The 18,952-nt window shown below is 43.6% G+C and overlaps 2 protein-coding genes across 8 annotated transcripts in view; both read right to left on the bottom strand.

Annotated features, from left to right (window-relative positions):
- LOC120417351 (beta-1,4-glucuronyltransferase 1) overlaps positions 1 to 8,783 on the bottom strand; it is a 128,241-nt gene extending 119,458 nt beyond the window's left edge. Inside the window, exon 1 of the mRNA XM_039579355.2 lies at positions 7,805 to 8,783. The gene's annotated coding sequence lies outside the window, so the exon portion shown is untranslated. The remainder of the gene's footprint in view (positions 1 to 7,804) is intronic.
- Positions 8,784 to 11,621: 2,838 nt separating this feature from the next.
- LOC120417376 (nuclear hormone receptor FTZ-F1 beta) overlaps positions 11,622 to 18,952 on the bottom strand; it is a 40,231-nt gene continuing 32,900 nt past the window's right edge. For 2 of the 7 annotated variants that reach the window (XM_039579397.2, XM_039579403.2), the window contains exons 3-8: positions 15,789 to 17,000; positions 15,520 to 15,731; positions 14,891 to 15,462; positions 14,679 to 14,828; positions 14,348 to 14,605; positions 11,622 to 14,290 (exon numbers count right to left, since the gene is read on the bottom strand). In XM_039579397.2, coding sequence (XP_039435331.1) covers positions 14,189 to 14,290; positions 14,348 to 14,605; positions 14,679 to 14,828; positions 14,891 to 15,462; positions 15,520 to 15,731; positions 15,789 to 16,915 — 2,421 coding nt within the window. In that variant the 5' untranslated portion in view covers positions 16,916 to 17,000 and the 3' untranslated portion in view covers positions 11,622 to 14,188. Of the gene's footprint in view, positions 14,291 to 14,347; positions 14,606 to 14,678; positions 14,829 to 14,890; positions 15,463 to 15,519; positions 15,732 to 15,788; positions 17,001 to 17,426; positions 17,693 to 18,952 lie in introns of those variants that run through there. The other 5 variants (XM_039579437.2, XM_039579445.2, XM_039579409.2 and 2 more) reach the window with 5 other exon arrangements.

The raw sequence follows: 18,952 nt of genomic DNA, 5'->3' as shown, positions 1-18,952 counted from the left end.
AAAAAGAATCGTCGTTAGTTGGAAAAGAGTCGCGCGATTGAAAAGTTGTTTTTTTTTGTCGGCTTCGTTTCGGGCGCGTTAGGATAGACCATTCGCGCGCGTTATTGAATTTTTTGATTGGATTGTGAGTAGCAAGACCTCGCGGTTACTCTGCAACGTGTTTTTCGGAGCCTTTTATTTGATATTTAATTTTTCATAAGTCCTTCTTTTATCATCGTTTATTGGAAGGCACGCCGCCGGTTTAGTTCGTTTGAGTTATTTTTTTTTAATTTCATTAGATCGGTTACGTGGTGTCCCGTTTTGTTTTCGTTTATATTCGTTGATCGTAATAATTTATTCCAACTGGCAGTTATAGTATTAACTCATCAAACTAACGATTTTATAACGAGTAAAGCGTCTTAAAAAAAAAATTGCTCGCGTTATCAAAATTGTACAAACAGTAAAAATATACTGATAAGTCCAGCCCATAGCACTACTGCTCGGTTGGCACGCGTTCGATTAAAAACAACTTTCTAAATAATCAATTATTTATCTTTCCGCAGTCGGCTGCCTAAGATTAAAAATTTTCAACCGATAAACAAAATGCTCATGGTCACATCACTGCCACACGTGAATCCTGACCTCATACCCATCTACTAACCCCCTCAAAACTCATGTGATACTTTGTCGGAGAAGCAGTCGATTGGGCGGTCTCTATCACTCAAGTATCGGACTAACATTCCCATCCGCTTCCCCGTGACTCTACCACTGGTCGTGGCCGGCGCCGGTATTGATCAGCATGATAGGGGCCTTTGAGAAGTTGCGAAGCGAGGAAAGATAGCACCCACTCATCTTCCACGGCTCGTGGATGTAACTTCTGGAGGTCCTGGTCAATAACGGAGTAGCAACTGCGGGTGGGCACCTATGCTTATGCTTGCTTATGCTTTTTTGCCTTTTTTGTCTTTTTTGTCTTTTTTTGTCTTTTTTGTCTTTTTTGTCTTTTTTGTCTTTTTTGTCTTTTTTGTCTTTTTTGTCTTTTTTGTCTTTTTTGTCTTTTTTGTCTTTTTTGTCTTTTTTGTCTTTTTTGTCTTTTTTGTCTTTTTTGTCTTTTTTGTCTTTTTTGTCTTTTTTGTCTTTTTTGTCTTTTTTGTCTTTTTTGTCTTTTTTGTCTTTTTTGTCTTTTTTGTCTTTTTTGTCTTTTTTGTCTTTTTTGTCTTTTTTGTCTTTTTTGTCTTTTTTGTCTTTTTTGTCTTTTTTGTCTTTTTTGTCTTTTTTGTCTTTTTTGTCTTTTTTGTCTTTTTTGTCTTTTTTGTCTTTTTTGTCTTTTTTGTCTTTTTTGTCTTTTTTGTCTTTTTGGTTTTTTTTTGTCTTTTTTTGTCTTTTTTGTCTTTTTTGTCTTTTTTGTCTTTTTTGTCTTTTTTGTCTTTTTTGTCTTTTTTTGTCTTTTTTGTCTTTTTTGTCTTTTTTGTCTTTTTTGTCTTTTTTTTTCTTTTTTGTCTTTTTTTTTATTTTTTTTTTTTGTATTTTTGTAGCGAAACCATTTGAACATTCTCCTATCAATAAACAGACCACCCTGAATCATCGCTGAGGTTAAGAACTGTTGCCAAGCGCTTCTTATCACACTCTCGACTTCCGCTTAAATTTGAAGACCACTCACTTTATCCTCCTCTCGAGACTGGCACGATATTATTTCCAAAATTACCTAATAAAAGTTACTCAATGGGGAGGAGATCCCCCTCCGCAACTCTCAAAAACCACATTTCGACAGCCCCTAATTTTGAACTATTATGTACCAACCGACTCAGCAACTTGAGCGACTACAACAACAACAACTGGGCACAAAATATAAGATAATTGGAAAACAATTGTCTGCTCGCTGCTAATTGACGTGTTTTTTACTCTTCACGCTGGAACTTGATTCACCTCGAAAAAACGAAGCAATAACTTTAAAACGAAGAAGATTTCCCCATTTTTCATCCGAGTTAGCCTGTTTTCTTTGAGCGTGTGCAGCGTGCAACAAAATCCAAGCAGGCGACCGGCGGCGATCGTCTATTTTTTTTTGTTTGGTTTGTTTGTGCTGCTTGGCTGACTCAAAACATAAAGTGCCTCGGCAATGGATCTCCCCAATGTTGTGTGCTCTATGGAATGAACAGCATCCCAGCAGGCCTCAATAATGCAAAGCAGACAAAAAATAACGCGTGTATGAGTGATGGAAACTAAATCAGGTCAAGTGATTAATATCGGAGTTAACTTTGGGGCTTTTGCGCAATGCAGCCTGCTTGGTTGACTCTTCGTCGAAGAATCATCGCTGCGTCAAACGCAGCGCGGTGGGGTTGACCACTTGTCATTTCAGCGACAAATTACACTCGCAAGACAAGCTTTACGGCGCCATAAACGCCTAATTGAAGATTTTTTTCTGATCTGTCTAATTAGTTCGACACCGTTCCGGAAGACGTCGCTCGGTTTGTTGCCTCTTCGAAACATGCGTAATTCTAACCCACTAATGAAGATTGATGGTGCGGCGCAAACAAAACTACTAATTGTAAAGGACTTTAATTTGATTGTTTCGAGGTGGTGGTCAAACGCCTAATTTTTCAACCCCGCCGCGGTATTTGCGTTTCCCGGCTCATTAATCACTTTTTTCGATTATTTAATTCGATTCGGTTTGATCCCGAGCGGGAAATCGAAGCTTCGGTTCTGCCGCTGTGGTCAGAAACCTGTTGTCCGGCAAAGAAATGGATTGAGTAGAGAGCCTATATGGAGAGGCGAAATGTCACTCTCAGGGTTCCAATCGAACTGTCAAATCGGGGTTCCAATCGAGCATCAAAATCATGCAAGAACAAGGTTGGAATCAATATTAAATAATGTTGGCCAAAAAACAATATTTATATCAATCAAAAGCATTGTAAAACTGTTTATTATTATAATTTGGTAGTTTTTGTTATGTTTGCGCTTGTTCGGTATAAGAAAAGTGCCAGCACCAAAGAAAAACTACAAGTTTTTCAACCTTAAATTTGAATGACTTTGGGTGTTTGAAATTTCTCCCAGAACATTTCATTTCCCTATGTAGGTCCCTAGGATTGAGCTGTCACGTGGGACCACAAAACCGGATCAGCGCGCTTGTTTTCGCTTTAGCGTGTACGGTGACAGCCACGTACACTCATAATCAGAGTGAAAGACGTCCGAAAGTAAAGCAACTGCTAGCGTGGTGAGTATAAATTATGCAAATATTCAGTGCTGCGGCTGCCTTATTTTTTTCTGTTCGTTTTACACCCGGTCAATCTGGTTTCTTTATTGTTAGTAGGTGGTGCTGGTGTTTGATTAAGGCCGACCTGGTCCAAGCGGTTGAGTCAGGTTCGGGTTTGGTCGCGTGAAAGAGGTTAGGTAACGCGCTGTGACTAGTGTCCGATATGCATTATTATATGGCGTCGCTTTACTGCGCATTACACAATTTGACATTTACTAGGGGAACAATTTCGTTGGAAGAAGAAAAAAGGTATCATTTGCATTGCACATTGAAAAAACGTAAACAAACTCGACTTCACCAGTAAATGATTCACAAAGGCCGAAGGAAATCGCGCTCGCCGATCGTAGCAACCCGCGATTTCAACAACCAAACAAGCCAAAGCAAACATTTAAAAGAAGCGGAATGAAAAGCTCAAAGCCTACCAAGATTCGCTCCGCCATTATGCAGTTTTCCTTGCGGACCTTACCAATATTCGAACCTTTGGGGGCTTGATTGCTTCGGTGCTTAATTGGATGGTTTCGCGGATGGTGCTCGATGGTGCGCACAAAATGGCAAAACAAACCGCCGGCCATTGCAAAATGCACACAATACCGTCTGTGTGCGAGACGGTGAAGCAGAAGAAGACGCTGAATCTGGTCGAGGTCGAACCAAATTCGATGCACATCTCAACAGCCGTCGTCGTTCAGGGTAAACAAATGGCGATTGGGATTTTTTTTTCAGCGGGGTGGCTTCGAAACTCTTGAGGTTATTTCTCCGCTGCACGCCACCTGTAATTATGCAGAGCCATCACCACGTGAGGTGTGTGGGAATTGGGAAATTGTTGTAGCAAAAAAAGCGCTTAAAAGATGATCGATCTTGAAAAGATGTGCTCTATTTTTTTTTTCGAGAAAACTGCAACATTCAACGCCTACTGAGCAACTCATCACTCAGCAGAGTTGAGCCGACTGCATGACTTGAACCGCTTTTCTAATATCGTGATTCGCTGGAAATGCAACTTAGAAAGATCTAGCGCTGGTGTGTTTGAAGTGGTTGTGGGAAGCCGCCGAAATGTCGAGATCAGAAGCTCAGCGATCAATTAGAGATAGCGTTTAAAGCAGATTTGGAAAGCAAGTCTGGTAACTAGCAGGCTACCAATTTCCTCCTCGATCAGCTTCTTCTTTCGTCTTAACTCAGAGGTATTAGCTACCAATTCTTCAAATGGTCATACCAATTATCTAACAATTTAATTGTCTAGAATTTTAATTTGCCATCAATACAAAATTCACTTGAAGTCATCTCAATCTGCTATCAAAGCCAAATCCAAGTGTGGTATTCCTGATCAGCTACCAATAGCCATTCTAAACGTGGCTAACTCATCCAACTACTAAAACCAATTCAACTTGAGGTCATTCTTAACAGCTACTAATTCCATTAGCCGCTGTTTCAATCAGTTACCAACTTCTTTTATGACAATCCGCTACCAATAAAAATTGTGACGTCCTGATGTGCTTCAAAATATGTGAAAAATGTCAAATGAACAGTTCATTAGGGAAAATACTCTTCTAGAACATCCAACGCGCTATGCTCAAGCGCAGTATACTTTTTTGGTCGATTTTTAACATCTCAATCTGCTACCAAAACCATAGTTAAAGTGGTCATCCAGACCAGCTACCAATAGCAGTCCTACTCAAAGCCCCCTGGTCAAGCTACTATAACCAGTTCCACTTGAGGTCATCCTGAACAGCTACCAATTCCATTTGTGGCCGTTTCAATCAGCTTCCAATTTATTTTAAGACCATTATGATTTTCTACCAATACCGATTAAGACGTCGGATTTCAAATGAACAGTTCCTTAGGGAACATACTCTGCTAGAGTATCTCAAGCACAGAATTCATTCTTGCATTCCCTGTTCAACTTTCGTTGGGTTTGGTCGTCTTTCGAGCTAGCTTAGCGCGTTTTTGACGGTGTTTTGTTAACTTTCGCCGACGGCCATGGCGGCGGCCGCGACGGTAGAGAGTGAGTGGACGGAGCACAGGGCTGAGAATGGAAGGACGTTCTACTGGAACGCGGCCTTGAGGAAAAGTGTGTGGGAGAAACCGGACGGGTTTCAACCCAAGACGCAGGCGGCGACGGGCATGGAGGTGGAAGACTCCGAAGGAGGAGGAGAGGACGGGGGCGAATTTCGTCCCGTGGTCAAGGTTCGCCGCAGGAAGGCTAAGGAGGAGATCAACGTCGGCGATGGCGGCAACGACGGCGATGTGGAGAAACTGCTCAGCAACAACAAGTTCAGCCCGCTAGCGGAGGAGAGCAACAACAACAACAACAATGCGAACCCAGCAGCAGAAAAAACCATCCCCGTGGTACCAGCAACCGGCAAGTCGGCCGGGGAGAAGAAGCAGCCACCGCTGGTGGTGAAAGAAACGAGCTTCGCCCGCCTTGCGAAGGTGATGTCGTCATGTGATGTCCAGCCGGAACACAAACTGACGCGGTATGGCACCAAAATTACGTGCTTCTCGAGCGACGACTTCGACACGGTGCAAGCTCACCTGAAGAAGAACAAGGTGCAGTTCTACACGCACGGAAAGCGCAGTGCGAGACCGCACCGGGTAGTAATGCGAGGTCTCCCGAACGTGGAACCGGATTACATCAAGGAGCTGCTCAAGACGGAACATCAGCTGGACGTCTTGGCAGTACACGCCATCAGGCGGAAGCAGCAGCTTCCCGCCATCGATGAGACGCCTTTCATCGTGCTTTTTCCCAAGGGGCACACCAGTATCAAGGAGTTGAGTAGCAAGGTAAAGAAAGTGGGACCAGTCGTCGTCCGGTGGGTGGCCTACCGGAACAAAGAACCGCACGTGACCCAGTGCAAGAACTGCTTGCAGTTCGGTCACGGAACCAGTAACTGCCATCTCAAGCCAAGGTGCAGCAGCTGTGGGGGTGCCCACAGCACGGAAAAGTGCAAAGCAGAAGAAACGCAAGCCAAGAAGTGTGTCAACTGCTCTGGATCCCACGAGGGTCTGGACCGCAGCTGTCCCAAACGTGCGCAGTTCATCCAGTCGAGGCAGCAGGCGTCCAAGCCGAAGCCGCCAGCATGGAAGAAGGACAAACAGACTCCGGCAGGAGCCGCGTTCACCGCGGCGGATTTTCCTCCGCTACCTGGAGCGGTGCCGTCCGTCGGGACGGAAGATAAACATCCTCGTCCCGCAGGAAGAAGTCGAGAAAATACTGGCGCCGGCGCCGGTGCAACCCCGAAGGAGCAACAAGGTGAACGGAAGCTGTACAGCGAGTCGGAGCTGTGGACCATTTACCGGGAATACAGAGTTCGCTTGAGCCAGTGCAAGACACCCGAGGAACAGATTGACGTGATCGCACACTTGCTGACACATGGCACGAGAAAATAATCATCTTATTCAATTACTGTTTTTATTTTGCTATTTATTATTTTTGTACTAATGATCCTCGGTCATAACCTGGTCACAGCACCTAAAAGGACCTAATAAAAATAAGTTATGAAGAAAAAAAAAAAAAAATTCATTCTTGGTTGATTTTTTCAACTCATCCTGCTACCAAAGCTACCAAATCTACGTGTAATTTTCCTGACTAGCTACCAATAACAGTTCTGAACGTGTCTACTTAGTTCAGCTAGAAAAAACCAATTAAATTTGAGATAATTCTGAACTGCTACCAACCGTGATTTAGATACTACTTATTGTGAACAATATTGAATGAATCGTAAATAACTTTGTTTAATTAATTTTACGAAGAATACGGAATGCAAATATTGCTACCAATACAAAATCCACCTGCGGACGTCCAATTTGGAATCTTAAAGTTGAAGGAAAGGATGATATCATAGCAAGCGTTGATCACAAGAAGATGCTCTTCTCTTTTTATCTACAAAGGAGATTGCATTTCTCAAGGCTAACTTGACATTTGCAGCGATAACGAACCGCGACGCCAGCACTCTCCTACAGTCAAAGCAGGCATACAAACTGCAAAAGTCAATCGAATTCAGTCCTTCGCAGAAGTGTCATGACTTCAAAATGCCACCACATTGAACTTTATCAGACGGCCTCGTTCTTCCAAAAAATCCTTTCTTATTTCCCGTCTCGCCTACTTCGATCCCCCGCAAAGACCACCAAACTCACCGCGACAAGACAAGACTTTGTCGTCGTCGGTCCGAAAACAAATTGGCCTAAACCGACGAAAATCACCAATCACACGGTAAACAATAACGACGATTTTCCCTTCCCAAACCAACACACGCTACACCGCCAATTATCGGCGTGAAATTACACTTTCCAAAATGATTGGTAAACAAAAATTTTTCACCCACAATATTCACACACAACGGTGCCCAGCTCACACTTGTGTACTCCTATTTCGTAAACGTCACTTTTCACCACGACACTCTCTGAAAAGCACTCGAGCTCTTGTTTACACTCCAAAATCCCATTCACCCTTCGCAACGCACGCTGCGATTGGTGGTGAGTAGAGCATTCTCTTGCGAGCGCTCTCGCGAGCTGCCAGCAGCATGGTTGAGCAATACTCACCACTCCCCTGTACCACTCAAATAAAAGAACGTAAAACAAACTCACCGTGCAATGTTGGTATGTTTCGCGTGTTGATGAAGTGCGAGCTGGGGAAGTCCACGGATGTTGTGTCACCCACACTCACCACACTCTTCTTTTCGTGGTTTCACAAAAAAAACTAAAATTGCGTGCGTTTCTGGCAAACTATCCCCGTAGCTATTTTGACTAGCCCCTCGTAGACGAATTCACCACAAATCTGCTCTCCACCTCGAATCAAGCCAAACTTTTCCTTCACACACTTAAAACGCACCAAATCGAACGCCAACTGAGCTGGTTTTCGCTATTTATTACAAAATTGCCCCGATAATTGCGCTGGAAAGCCGAGAGAGGAAATCTCAATTAGGCCGACGTCGACGGTCGCGTCTTGTTGATTTTTTTTTATCACCACTCAACAACTTTCGAGCGAAGCGACAATATCCTGCCCCGTCTTGCTTATCATTATCGCATTCGCAAGGCCCACTATGTTTGGCCCCGGGACCGACACCGAACCGCAGCACAGACTACTACTGCTGTGTGTTATCAAACGTCAAAAACTACTTTGATTGCTGGCAGCGCCGAGTTGAGTTGAGCTAAGATATTTTATTTTTACTCACTTCCCTGTCCCCTGGTCTTCGTCGACGCGAACACAGAAATTTTCCACACAATTTTTGCCCTCCCCACTCACTCGCGGCGGTGCACAATGTATCGAGGGAAATGTCACTTGCACAAAATAGATCCACTTCACTTTCGCGCAATATCCCGAAATTTCACCCCGATTCTAGCGCGAGAAATCGCGAAAAAATAGGATCCGCAGCAAGCCAACAAAAAAGTGTGTATAATTATTATGACGGTTCTCTGCGACTCTCCTCACGCACACACATTCACCACGGCGAGAACGCGCCGTTCGATATAACAAAATTCCGATAGCCGCAGCAGGCGCGACGCCAAACACCGTAACGACACACCGCCCGTAAAGCTGACTTGGCTCCTCGACGACCCACGAAAGACTGACTTGTGAATGGTGCGCGCGAGGGCGAAAGAAGCCACCCCGCACGCGACCATTGAGAGAGAGCGGGAGAGAATTTAATGAATTGAGGGAGAGAGGGCCAAGCCAAAACACATGCATGCATGTACACTTTGTTGTCAGATCGTGGCGAGCGAGCAAGAGAGTGAGGTGAGTTTTGAGCTGTCACTGCACTGACAGGTGCCAACCCTGCGCGGAGTGGTGAGTTTGGCGCGAAGTGCAATTTAGAGTGTAAAGCATACGAATCGGGCGTTTTTCGGAGTGGCTTGCCCCTTGGATCTTCATCGTTCCAAGTCACGACGTTCTAGCAGGATTCCAGCAAAGTTCTGACAGAGCTGGATATTCTTACATCACTCAAGCAGAAATGTTCCACCATTCTAGCAGAATTTTGTCAGAACCAGTTCTGCTAGAATATTTCGTGACTGGGTTGCACTATTTCACTCATAAATTGAATGAATTTTAGGTGATTCTCGAAACCGGCAACTGAGACGAAAACCGGTCGGAAAAAATGGCAGTCGTGTGTCTTTGATCAAAATTTGAAATAAGATCATTCAATTTAACAAGTTAATCAGTATGTACCGGTAGCACGGATGGAATAATCGAAAAAACATCTTTTTCGCTTGGGAACTTTCTTCACCCGCGAAAGAGAGAGGAGGCGAAACACGCACAAGAGAATCGCTCCCGAACTGCGCGATGAAAACCAAACAGTCGAAGATTTTTTGTGGATCTCAATGTTAGCACCACATAAGTTCATTTATTTCGTTTTGTTTACAAACATTGTTCATCTACTAAAAGTGAGAGGTCGTTTTTCAACGTGTGACTTTACACTTACAAGTTGGAAATGACATCGGTGTTCCGCCGAACAATTCAGATATGATTTATTGAGTTTCATTTGACCGATTTTCGTATCCGAGAGGGAAGAGCCTTGTTCATATCCGAATTTTTTTTCTCTGATGAGCGTCGAAAGATTTTCTTACAATGGAGATTCTTTCATCGCTGGCCGGTATCAATCTTCTAGAATAGTAATCACCAAACGTCGGTCCTCCAGGGAAAATGATTAAAAATATATTCAATCTTTGTAAAAATAGGAATCACAATTTATTTATACGGGCCGATGACCGATTTTCGTATCCGAGAGGGAAGAGCCTTGTTCATATCCGAATTTTTTTTCTCTGATGAGCGTCGAAAGATTTTCTTACAATGGAGATTCTTTCATCGCTGGCCGGTATCAATCTTCTAGAATAGTAATCACCAAACGTCGGTCCTCCAGGGAAAATGATTAAAAATATATTCAATCTTTGCAAAAATAGGAATCACAATTTATTTATACGGGACCATCCATAAACCACGTGGACACTTTAGGGGGGGGGGGTATGGCGATTGTCCACGCTCCATACAAAAAAGTTTTTTTTTGTATGGACAATTGTCCACGAGGGGAGGGGGGGGGTTGAGATTTCCAAAAAAAAAGTGTCCACGTGGTTTGTGGATGGTCCCTACCCCCTTCAACGATTCTATGAATTTGGAAAGAATCAATTAATTAATTACAAGGATTTTCAAAACGTTCATAGTTTTAAAATTAATGAACCAATGAAAAATAATGAAAACTCTTATTCCTTTAATTAAATTTAGATTCAAAACAAAGTTGTGTTTAAAAAAGAGAACCTTAAATAAATTTGTAAACGACGATGTTTAGCATTGTTCATAACTGTTATATCACAAACAATGTCTAAAAAATCTAAACGTCAGATTGGGTTGTTTGAACTACTTCGGATCATCCTGCAAATTTACAACATTGAATTCAAATCAAATTTAAGCATCACAGGTCAAAGAGAAAATTTGACAATACGTTGATCAACGTTAAAAATTCAGAATATGGATAAATTATTAAAATCACGAGGGTGACCAAAAGTTCAAAAAATATTTGTACCATCCTAAGCAAACTTTTTAAACCACAACTAATTTTAACTCAAGAAACTAGTGTAATTTATACATTTTTGATTGAAACATAAGACAAACATGGGTTTGAATTTTTCAGGATGATTCGAAGAGTTCCAACCACATAATTGGAGTTGATGCATATTTTTATTTGCCTGATATAAAATTTTAGAAAATTACTGTGTTTAAATAGAATGAAATATGGATTTTCAACAAACATTTTCAATTCATTGGAATTTTATTATTATTCCACTATTTAGATCTGTGATTAAAACTTATAAAAAATTGGTTTACAAAATCAATGATAAATCAATTGGTTATAGTTTGTTTAAATATCTGTTCAATTATTGCTATTTTATTGTTGAAATATTTAAGGCAAGCTTAAACAAAATATAGAGTGATAATAGAATGCGAAAGAAGTGAAGATCAATTTTCCAAAAGCAATCATGATTTTTACTATGAAATATTTTTGCGCAGGAAATATAATTCGAAAATTAAATAAGAATTATTATTAGAAAAAAAAAATAGAAGAGAATTTTGTAAAATTTTTATTTTGGGAAAAAATAATAACATCCAAATTTAAATGATAGAAATGTGCAATAATAAAGTTAATCAAAATTCCACACAAAGAAATTTCAAAAAAAAAAAATTTCGGAAAAAAAATTAGGTTAGATTTGTAACAAATTTTGTGAATTCAGATAATCTCTCCTATTTTTTTAAATTTTAATGGCAAAATAATAATAAAAAAGGTTCAAATATACTGCGATAAAATGATGCTTCGAAATTTCGCCGTCTAGTTGCCATCACAATTTGCGCACTTGACGAGCGTTTTTATTACCTTGGTTGGGGACATTTTCGGACAATCAAAGCGCATGCCTCCGTGCGTTACGTTATAAACTGATATTTATTAAAAATTCTCAATTTTGTTCCCACCCAATACGGGGAGAGGTGGGGATCACCAATTAGTTGCTAATCGGTGCCCGGCCCATTTTCACCCCTCGTTTTTTTTATTTTTTTGTTCTTGCTAAGGGTAGGAAAAGTTACGTTCCGAGACAAAATAATAAACCTAAAAATTCGTTTAAGTACAGTATGTGTGTGTGAGTGTGGATTTGTTCACTCCGTTTTTTCGTGAATGTATTTAAACTACTACTGAAATGTTGTTGTCGTCAACTTGATTTGATTTTTTTTAAAGATTCTGCAATGTACTTGCAACAGATGTAAAAAACGATAAACAATGCGCAGAGTTTCAACAGGGGGAGGGGAGGGTTTTGTTTGAGTAAAAAGTACGTTCCTAAAAATACTGCAATTTTTCATCGATTCAGTTTCGTTTTTGCCGATTGTTTGCTTTAAGTAGCTGTATATTTTGCTAAATGTTTCTGCTCTGGGTTGCATCGATACTTTACGCTAGAGATTTTTTTTTTATTTACGTTTTACACTTAGTTCATCACATACTTCTCATTTCTTGGAGAAAAAGAAAAACTTAATTCGTTTTGAAAGGCTGCTCTGAAACGATATTTACACTGAAACAAAAACGAACTGTAAACTCTCTCTATAAATTACGCAAAAAATTAAAAAAAAACATCTCAATCTCTCGGAAATCTTGCTGTTGTAAACTTTTTTATCTCGTGAAAGCTAGAAATGCCCTCCATAAATTTACCTGCGCGTAGTTTTCGATTCTTTTGGAAGCTACACACGATTTGCTGGTTTAAAAAAATATTATTGCACTCCACATACAATATAAGGAAATTTTGTTCTCCTGTTTTGCTACTTCTGATTACTCCACGTTTGTCTGGGGGTTTTGTATATATTGCAACTATCAAAGAATATTGTTTTTTTTTTTTTTCATTACGGATGTCAAAAAACACGTTTCAAAAAGGTTGTTTGTTTCATATTTAGACTACTTTACACGACGAAGACGCACGACGTATATAAGATTTTGTTTTCTCTCTTTTTTGTGTGTATGTGTATTTCTGCTTGTTCACGTTTTTTTTTGTTTAACTAACACTAGACTAAAAAGTTCAGTCATTTATGCTTACTAGTTGTTTTACATATTCGGTTTTCTTCACTTCTACGACGTGTGTTTCCTGTTTACGGTTGTTGTTGTTGTTCTCGGTTTCGATAAATTGTTTCCTCTGCTCTCTCTATACAAAAAATAGTCTTATTCTAGGTCCAAAACTGTAATGTTTTCTTCTGTCTGGTTTGCTGTTATCAGAAAAAGGCACACTTTTTCCGTCTCTCGTGCTGTCAATTGACACGTAAAATATATTTATAAGCGTTTCCCAATTTCGCTCCGATTCGATATAATCGCGTTATATCGATCAGGAGCGACGCGTGGGAATTGCTTGGAATATCTTGATCTTACAAAAACTTGGAAACCTTTTTTTGCTGTTACGTGCCTTGACACCTGTTTCTCGATTAACGTTTACGTTCTGAAGATCTTGCGATGACACGGTTGTTCTTAGCTCTAAACCTTAAAAACGACTCTATCTCAGTTTATTTTATAGATTTTCAATAGAATATTTACCTCTCGCTACTTGTTCTCAAATCGCCTCCGGTGAGTACATTCCACGAATGTATCGCAGTGTCGACTGGAAGTCGACAGAAAACTTAAACAATTTCGATTAAAAGCGCTGCTTAACAAAAAGGACTTGTATCAATCAACAATACAATGCTATTTTTGTCTAGTTTAATAAAAAAAACTTATCCACTTACGAGTAAGGTTTAAAAAGTAAGAAAACTTCTATTGCTACCGAATAGAGTCAACACTATTCGTCTTGCGATTACTCGGTACGATTAACTTACGATGAGCTCTTGAGCTTAAACTGCTATAAGGAAACTTAGTTGGTACTTGCAATCATCGATCGGTTTAAAAAACGAAAATCAACTCTTCTGGGAAAAGGGATCCACCGCAGGACTCAGCCTGCGCGCTTCATGGGGTACGTTTTGAACGATCTTCATTTTAATAAAACAAAGGTTACACTACGAGTAGTTAAATAAACTTTCTTACAACAGACAAATGTAAAAATCGCAGGGAGAAAATAAAAATCTGTGTTAAATATCTGATTAAAACTACAAAAAAAAGAATAAAATAAACTCGCTCTACTTATCAAGTCTAGAGTAAAAATCACAATTTCTAGAAAGAGTTACTTTTGATTTCGGGTTGTTTTTTTCTCTCAGTGTTTTTTTTTTTTTGTGGAAGAGCCTACTGCGATGACGACAGCCGGGCGTGTTGATCGGGACGACGAAACAAAAACCGGAACGAAGATAGCGGAAAAACAGACAGAGACAGAGAGCGAAGAGTGATGTTAGGCGTTCCCGCGCCTACTATGATCAGTCCCAGACTCTTGGTTCCAACCGCTGCGCTGGGACCACACACACTTGTCTAAACACTAGAATTGTTGAGGCACGATCGTCTGTTTTTTTGTTTTTACTTGGCGCTTGTTAAGTTCTGCTTAGTGCTCGCCACGGAGCAGTTCCATCAGCAGGTTAAAGGACGGCTCCTCGCCGTCCTTGGGTTTGATCGTCAGCATTTCCTTGCCCACCTGAAACGAGAGCTGCAGCTCAGTTTTACTCTCCGCAAACATGCAAACGCTGGCGCTGAGGAAACCTACCTGACAGGTGCGCTGCAGTTCCGGAATCCGGAGCAGCAGCTCGCCAAACTTGGCCGGCGTCTCCGGATAGTGGGCCAACGTGTACGCCTGCAGCGCTTGCAGGGCCTTCTCCTGGCTGGCCCGTACCTTCTCCGACTCCTTGAGCTCGGACGTGTCCGACGACAGCAGCACGATCACCTTCATGGCGACGTACTCGTACCGATCGACGCGAAGCCGCCGCAGGTGATCGGTCAGATTGAGCATTCGTTCGATGCAGGTCTAGTGGGGGGAATTGGAAAAAGATTGTCTCACAACCCTGACCTAGAAACACTTGATTGCGGGCGCAACTCACCTGTAGCCCACTGTGCTTGGCCTGTTCCAACGTGATCGACTTGCCGAGCGAGATCTTAATCTCGCCGGGAGTCGCCATCGATCGGAAGCAACACGAAAACAGCAGCAACTCACACCACGAGTTGATCAGCAGGCAGATCTGGTCGTCGATCTACAAGAAGAATTGAGTTCAAGATCAATCCAGAAAAACCGAACCCCAAAAAGCAAACTCACCGAAATGTTCTTAAACAGTGGCAGACTCTTGCACCACTTGACGATCTTGTACAGCCGGTGGTCGGCAATGTTGCACAGGTTCGCGATCAGATCGGGGCTGCTTTCGCTCGAGATGCCGGCACTGGAGAGCAGCGGGTTCGCTGCGATCGCGGCGCGATCCACCGGCGGCGCAGGCTGATTCAGCCGTGCCAGCTCGGCGGCGTTGTATTGCCACAGGTGTTCAACGTCCATGATTTCCTGCGAACGATAGCGATCGTGAGCTTCTAATCTACGCATTGTCAACCTGAAAAAACTCACCTGCAGCAGCTGTGGGACGCCCGGTCGCACGCCGTTCGACCCACCGCCGGGACTCGAGTTGCTGTTGATGTCCTGCTGGCACTCGAGCTTCATCTGCTGCTGGCTGATGACCAGCCCGGAAATGCCCGGCGGGTACTGGCCGCGCTGGCCGTGGCTGTTCGAGTACGGGAAGTTGTTGCCCTCGCCGGACAGGGACGGGCTCAGGATCGTACCGGGCAGCGTGTACGAGCACTGGTACGTCGATCGACCCCCGCGGGTGCGATCCTCGCGAATAGCTGTGGGAATGGTTTCTCTTATTTTCACTTCTATGAAGTCTCAACTGAATGACCTACCTTCCAGCTTCATCCCCTTCTGAAGGCACTTCTCGAAACGGCAGGCGGGACACTTTTTCCGGGTGGCGATCGTGACCGGGCAGGACGCCCCCCTAAGGCACACGTAGTTCTTCCTGTTCTGGACCGTCCGCTTGAAGAAGCCCTTGCACGACTCGCACGAGAAGATGCCGTAGTGGAAGCCGGAGATCTTGTCGCCGCAGATGGGGCAGGGACTAAAATTGAGAGATTGATTTTATGGAGGACTTGACTTGGGGTTAACATTTGCAAACCTGTTGATCAGCTGCTGTCGGGAGATTCCCGGGGACGGTAGATGTTCGCTGTCGAAGATCGGTTCCTCCTGGCCGGCCAGCTTCAGCGCCTGTTCGTTGTCGATCATCGGCTTGTATAATACTGAGTGATGCAGCGGGGAGCCGTTATAGGATCCGCCGGCCGCCGCCGCGAACATGTTGTGCCGTCCCTGGATGGGCGAGTGCGTCGGGCTGAACTCGGAACTGTACGAGTAGCAGCTGCTGTGGGACGCATCGCTGTTGTTCCGGCTCAGCGACGGAGTGTACGGGGCATGGCGGGACGTGAGCGGCGACTGACTGGGCGAACTGTGCGTGTACACCGAATGGATGGCAGAGTCCGGACTGGGGTTGGCCGGCAGCAGAGTCGTCTTGGAGCGGACCAGCAGCGGAGAGTGCACCGCCGGTAGGTTGTCGTGTTCGTACTTCAGGTTGATCACGTCCGGGAGTTTCTTAGCGTTAATACTACTGCTACTACTACTGCTAGTTGGAATGGAATTGGCGTAGCTGGACGCAACGCTGTTGTGATGATGGTGGCTTATCAACGGAATGCCCACTTCCGGTTTGATTGCTCGTCCTGGCAGCGGAGAACTGCTACTGCTGTGATTAGCGGTCAACGCTAGCGGTTCGGTAATCCCGGGACCACTTGGCTCCTCCTTGGCCACCACGATCAGCGGCTCTGGCTTTATATCGCCCGTAGAACTATTTTCATTATCAATCATCATCGCTTCCGGTTCGGACAGTTCGCCCTCCCAGGACATTGGCCGCGGCAGTCCCTTGCTAGCTCGACTGTCATCCCTCATGCTTACCTTTGCTGTCTTTTCAATGTTCGAAAGTTCCGTATCAGACTCATCGGATTCTTCCATTTTTGGCACGGTTATCCGAATCCCGACGTTCCCGAAGATTGTTCCGGAACCACCGGTCGACGGATTCGGCGTATTGCTGGTGCTGCTACTGTTGCTACTGCTACTACTACTACTACTGCTGCTCCCTCCTCCCGATCCCGTCCCCAAGGGCGCCCCCACGGACGCACTGCTGCTGGACGCCGGATTCTCATTCTCGCAGTTGATCGTCGTCACCGAGACGTTTCCGCGCGACTCCGTTGATGTCATCCTGCTGGTGTTGCTTCAATAATTATTCTTCACACTACCACACTCGGTTGCGGCTACGACAATAATATGGAAGCAGATTTCATTTCTGGAACGAGAAACCATAACGAGAGTTGGGATTAATTTGAATATTTTGCGAATACTGTATTGCGAAGCAGCAGCAGGCCTTGTTTTTTCGAGTCCCTATCGACAATAATCTTCCACAGCCTACAAAGTCCAAGTAAAGGATACGGAAGCCGCACTATTTTTGGAAAGTCACAAAACAACAGGAAATTCTATCCAAACTTCTAATCAGACTGTCCTAAGCCTTGCCACTTTCGAGGTCACGCACCGCATGCCGTGCAGACAACAAAAGATTAAAGGGCACCACCACTCGGAGGAGCACAACACTTGCGTCAGCACTACGTTCCCTGGCGTTCAACAAAACAACTCTTCTTTCTAACCTTTACCTTTGCACGGACATCCACAAACACACACACCCTCACAAAACCTCTTTCCGAAGAGGCTTCCTTACCACTTGCGGCCCATATCACATTACACACTAGCGTTTCGTTGCGTTGAAACCTACAACAATTAATCCTCTTCCGTCCCGAAAAAGGCGCTCAAAAAACGTCTTCCAGAACTGTCCCCAAGAAAAGGTACCTTCTTTCTTTCCTCTCCCGACAAACAAGTTGCAGACCCGACCAGCAGCAGCAGAGCTCCAATTCCGCGTCAACTTCACACACGTTCACCTTTCTTACTGTACTTTCAGCGCGCTCGCTCGCTCCTTCACCCACCACAAGCATTCCGTCGCACAGCCCCGCGCGCACACACGCAAACACCCAAACCAAAAAGCACATTGTTTGTACGAAAACCCGCGCGCTAGTGTTCGTGCCATCCAAGCAACCGCTTCGTGTGCTGGTGTGTATACAAACACACGACGACCTTCAGATATGTTGAATTTGTACGCAACGACCTTGCATGTGCGTCATCCTCACCACATCGCAGTCGGCCATGTCCGCGCGCTCAACGAATGAGATCGGGTGAGCTTCCTCTCACCAATACATACAAGCAAAGCGAGAGAGACAGACCGCGCGCGCGACGTAGTAGGCCGCGGCGCGTTCGAGAGCCGGTCCAAGCAAGCCGTGGATTTGCATTCGAAATTAGTTTCGAGCGTGTGCGTGTGTGTGTTGGTGAGCGATAAACAACAAACACACTGCAAAGGAAAAAGGGAAGAGATGCCGCGGTACACGGACTGTTTGAGAGTAAATTTTGCGGAAATGGACAAAACAATTTTTAATCCGAGAGCATGCTAACACGAGGAGGAGGGGCGATAATTGAAATGGCTATCCAGTTGACAGGTTTGTACTTTCGGGAAGTTCTGATGTAATTCTGGACTATGTTTTTTGATAGGGTTTTTGCACAATATTTCTTTTTCTAATTAGAACTCTTTTCAAAAGTAATTCTCTATTTTCTAATTGGTTGTATCGAAAACTCTAAATCTTGGCAACACTGCTTGAACTGGTGAAATCGGAATCTCTATCAACTTAGGCTTCAAGCGTCAAATGATTGCCAAAGTAACCAATTTATTTCCTGTGGATACTTGGATTACTCTCAGTAACACCGATTCTGAACAGACGGACAACCCTGTTGACACTATCGATTCGACCTGATTCGCCGAACTCCTTTTCGTGCCTCACTGCGTGCAGCTGTCAAAGCTTCGGAACAACAACAAGTTCGTTTAGTTTGCACGCGGTTAATAAAGATCTCCAGTTTCGTAGAAACTCAGCGTTTTACTCCAGGATAAATACGGCCAAACCTGCCACTTTGCTCTACAGATTCTACCATGACTGACAAAATCCGTACCGAAACGTGTTGCATGTTCTTACACAAACACCAAGAAACGACCAGCGAGAGGAACCAAATCGCCGTCTTCAGGAAATGTCCACCGTTCCTGGCGAGAAAGCAAACCTCAGGGAAAACCGCAAGACTTTTTTCTACTGCAAGGTGTGTGAGAGTTGGGTTAAGAGTGAGGTCTTTCTTCTCTTTCACTCTCAACCG

This window comes from Culex pipiens, chromosome 2 (genome assembly GCF_016801865.2).
Source record: "Culex pipiens pallens isolate TS chromosome 2, TS_CPP_V2, whole genome shotgun sequence".
In the NCBI taxonomy this organism is placed as follows: Eukaryota; Metazoa; Arthropoda; class Insecta; order Diptera; family Culicidae; genus Culex; species Culex pipiens.
Note: the sequence above shows the minus strand (reverse complement) of the source record. Positions and strands in the feature narration are given on the sequence as shown.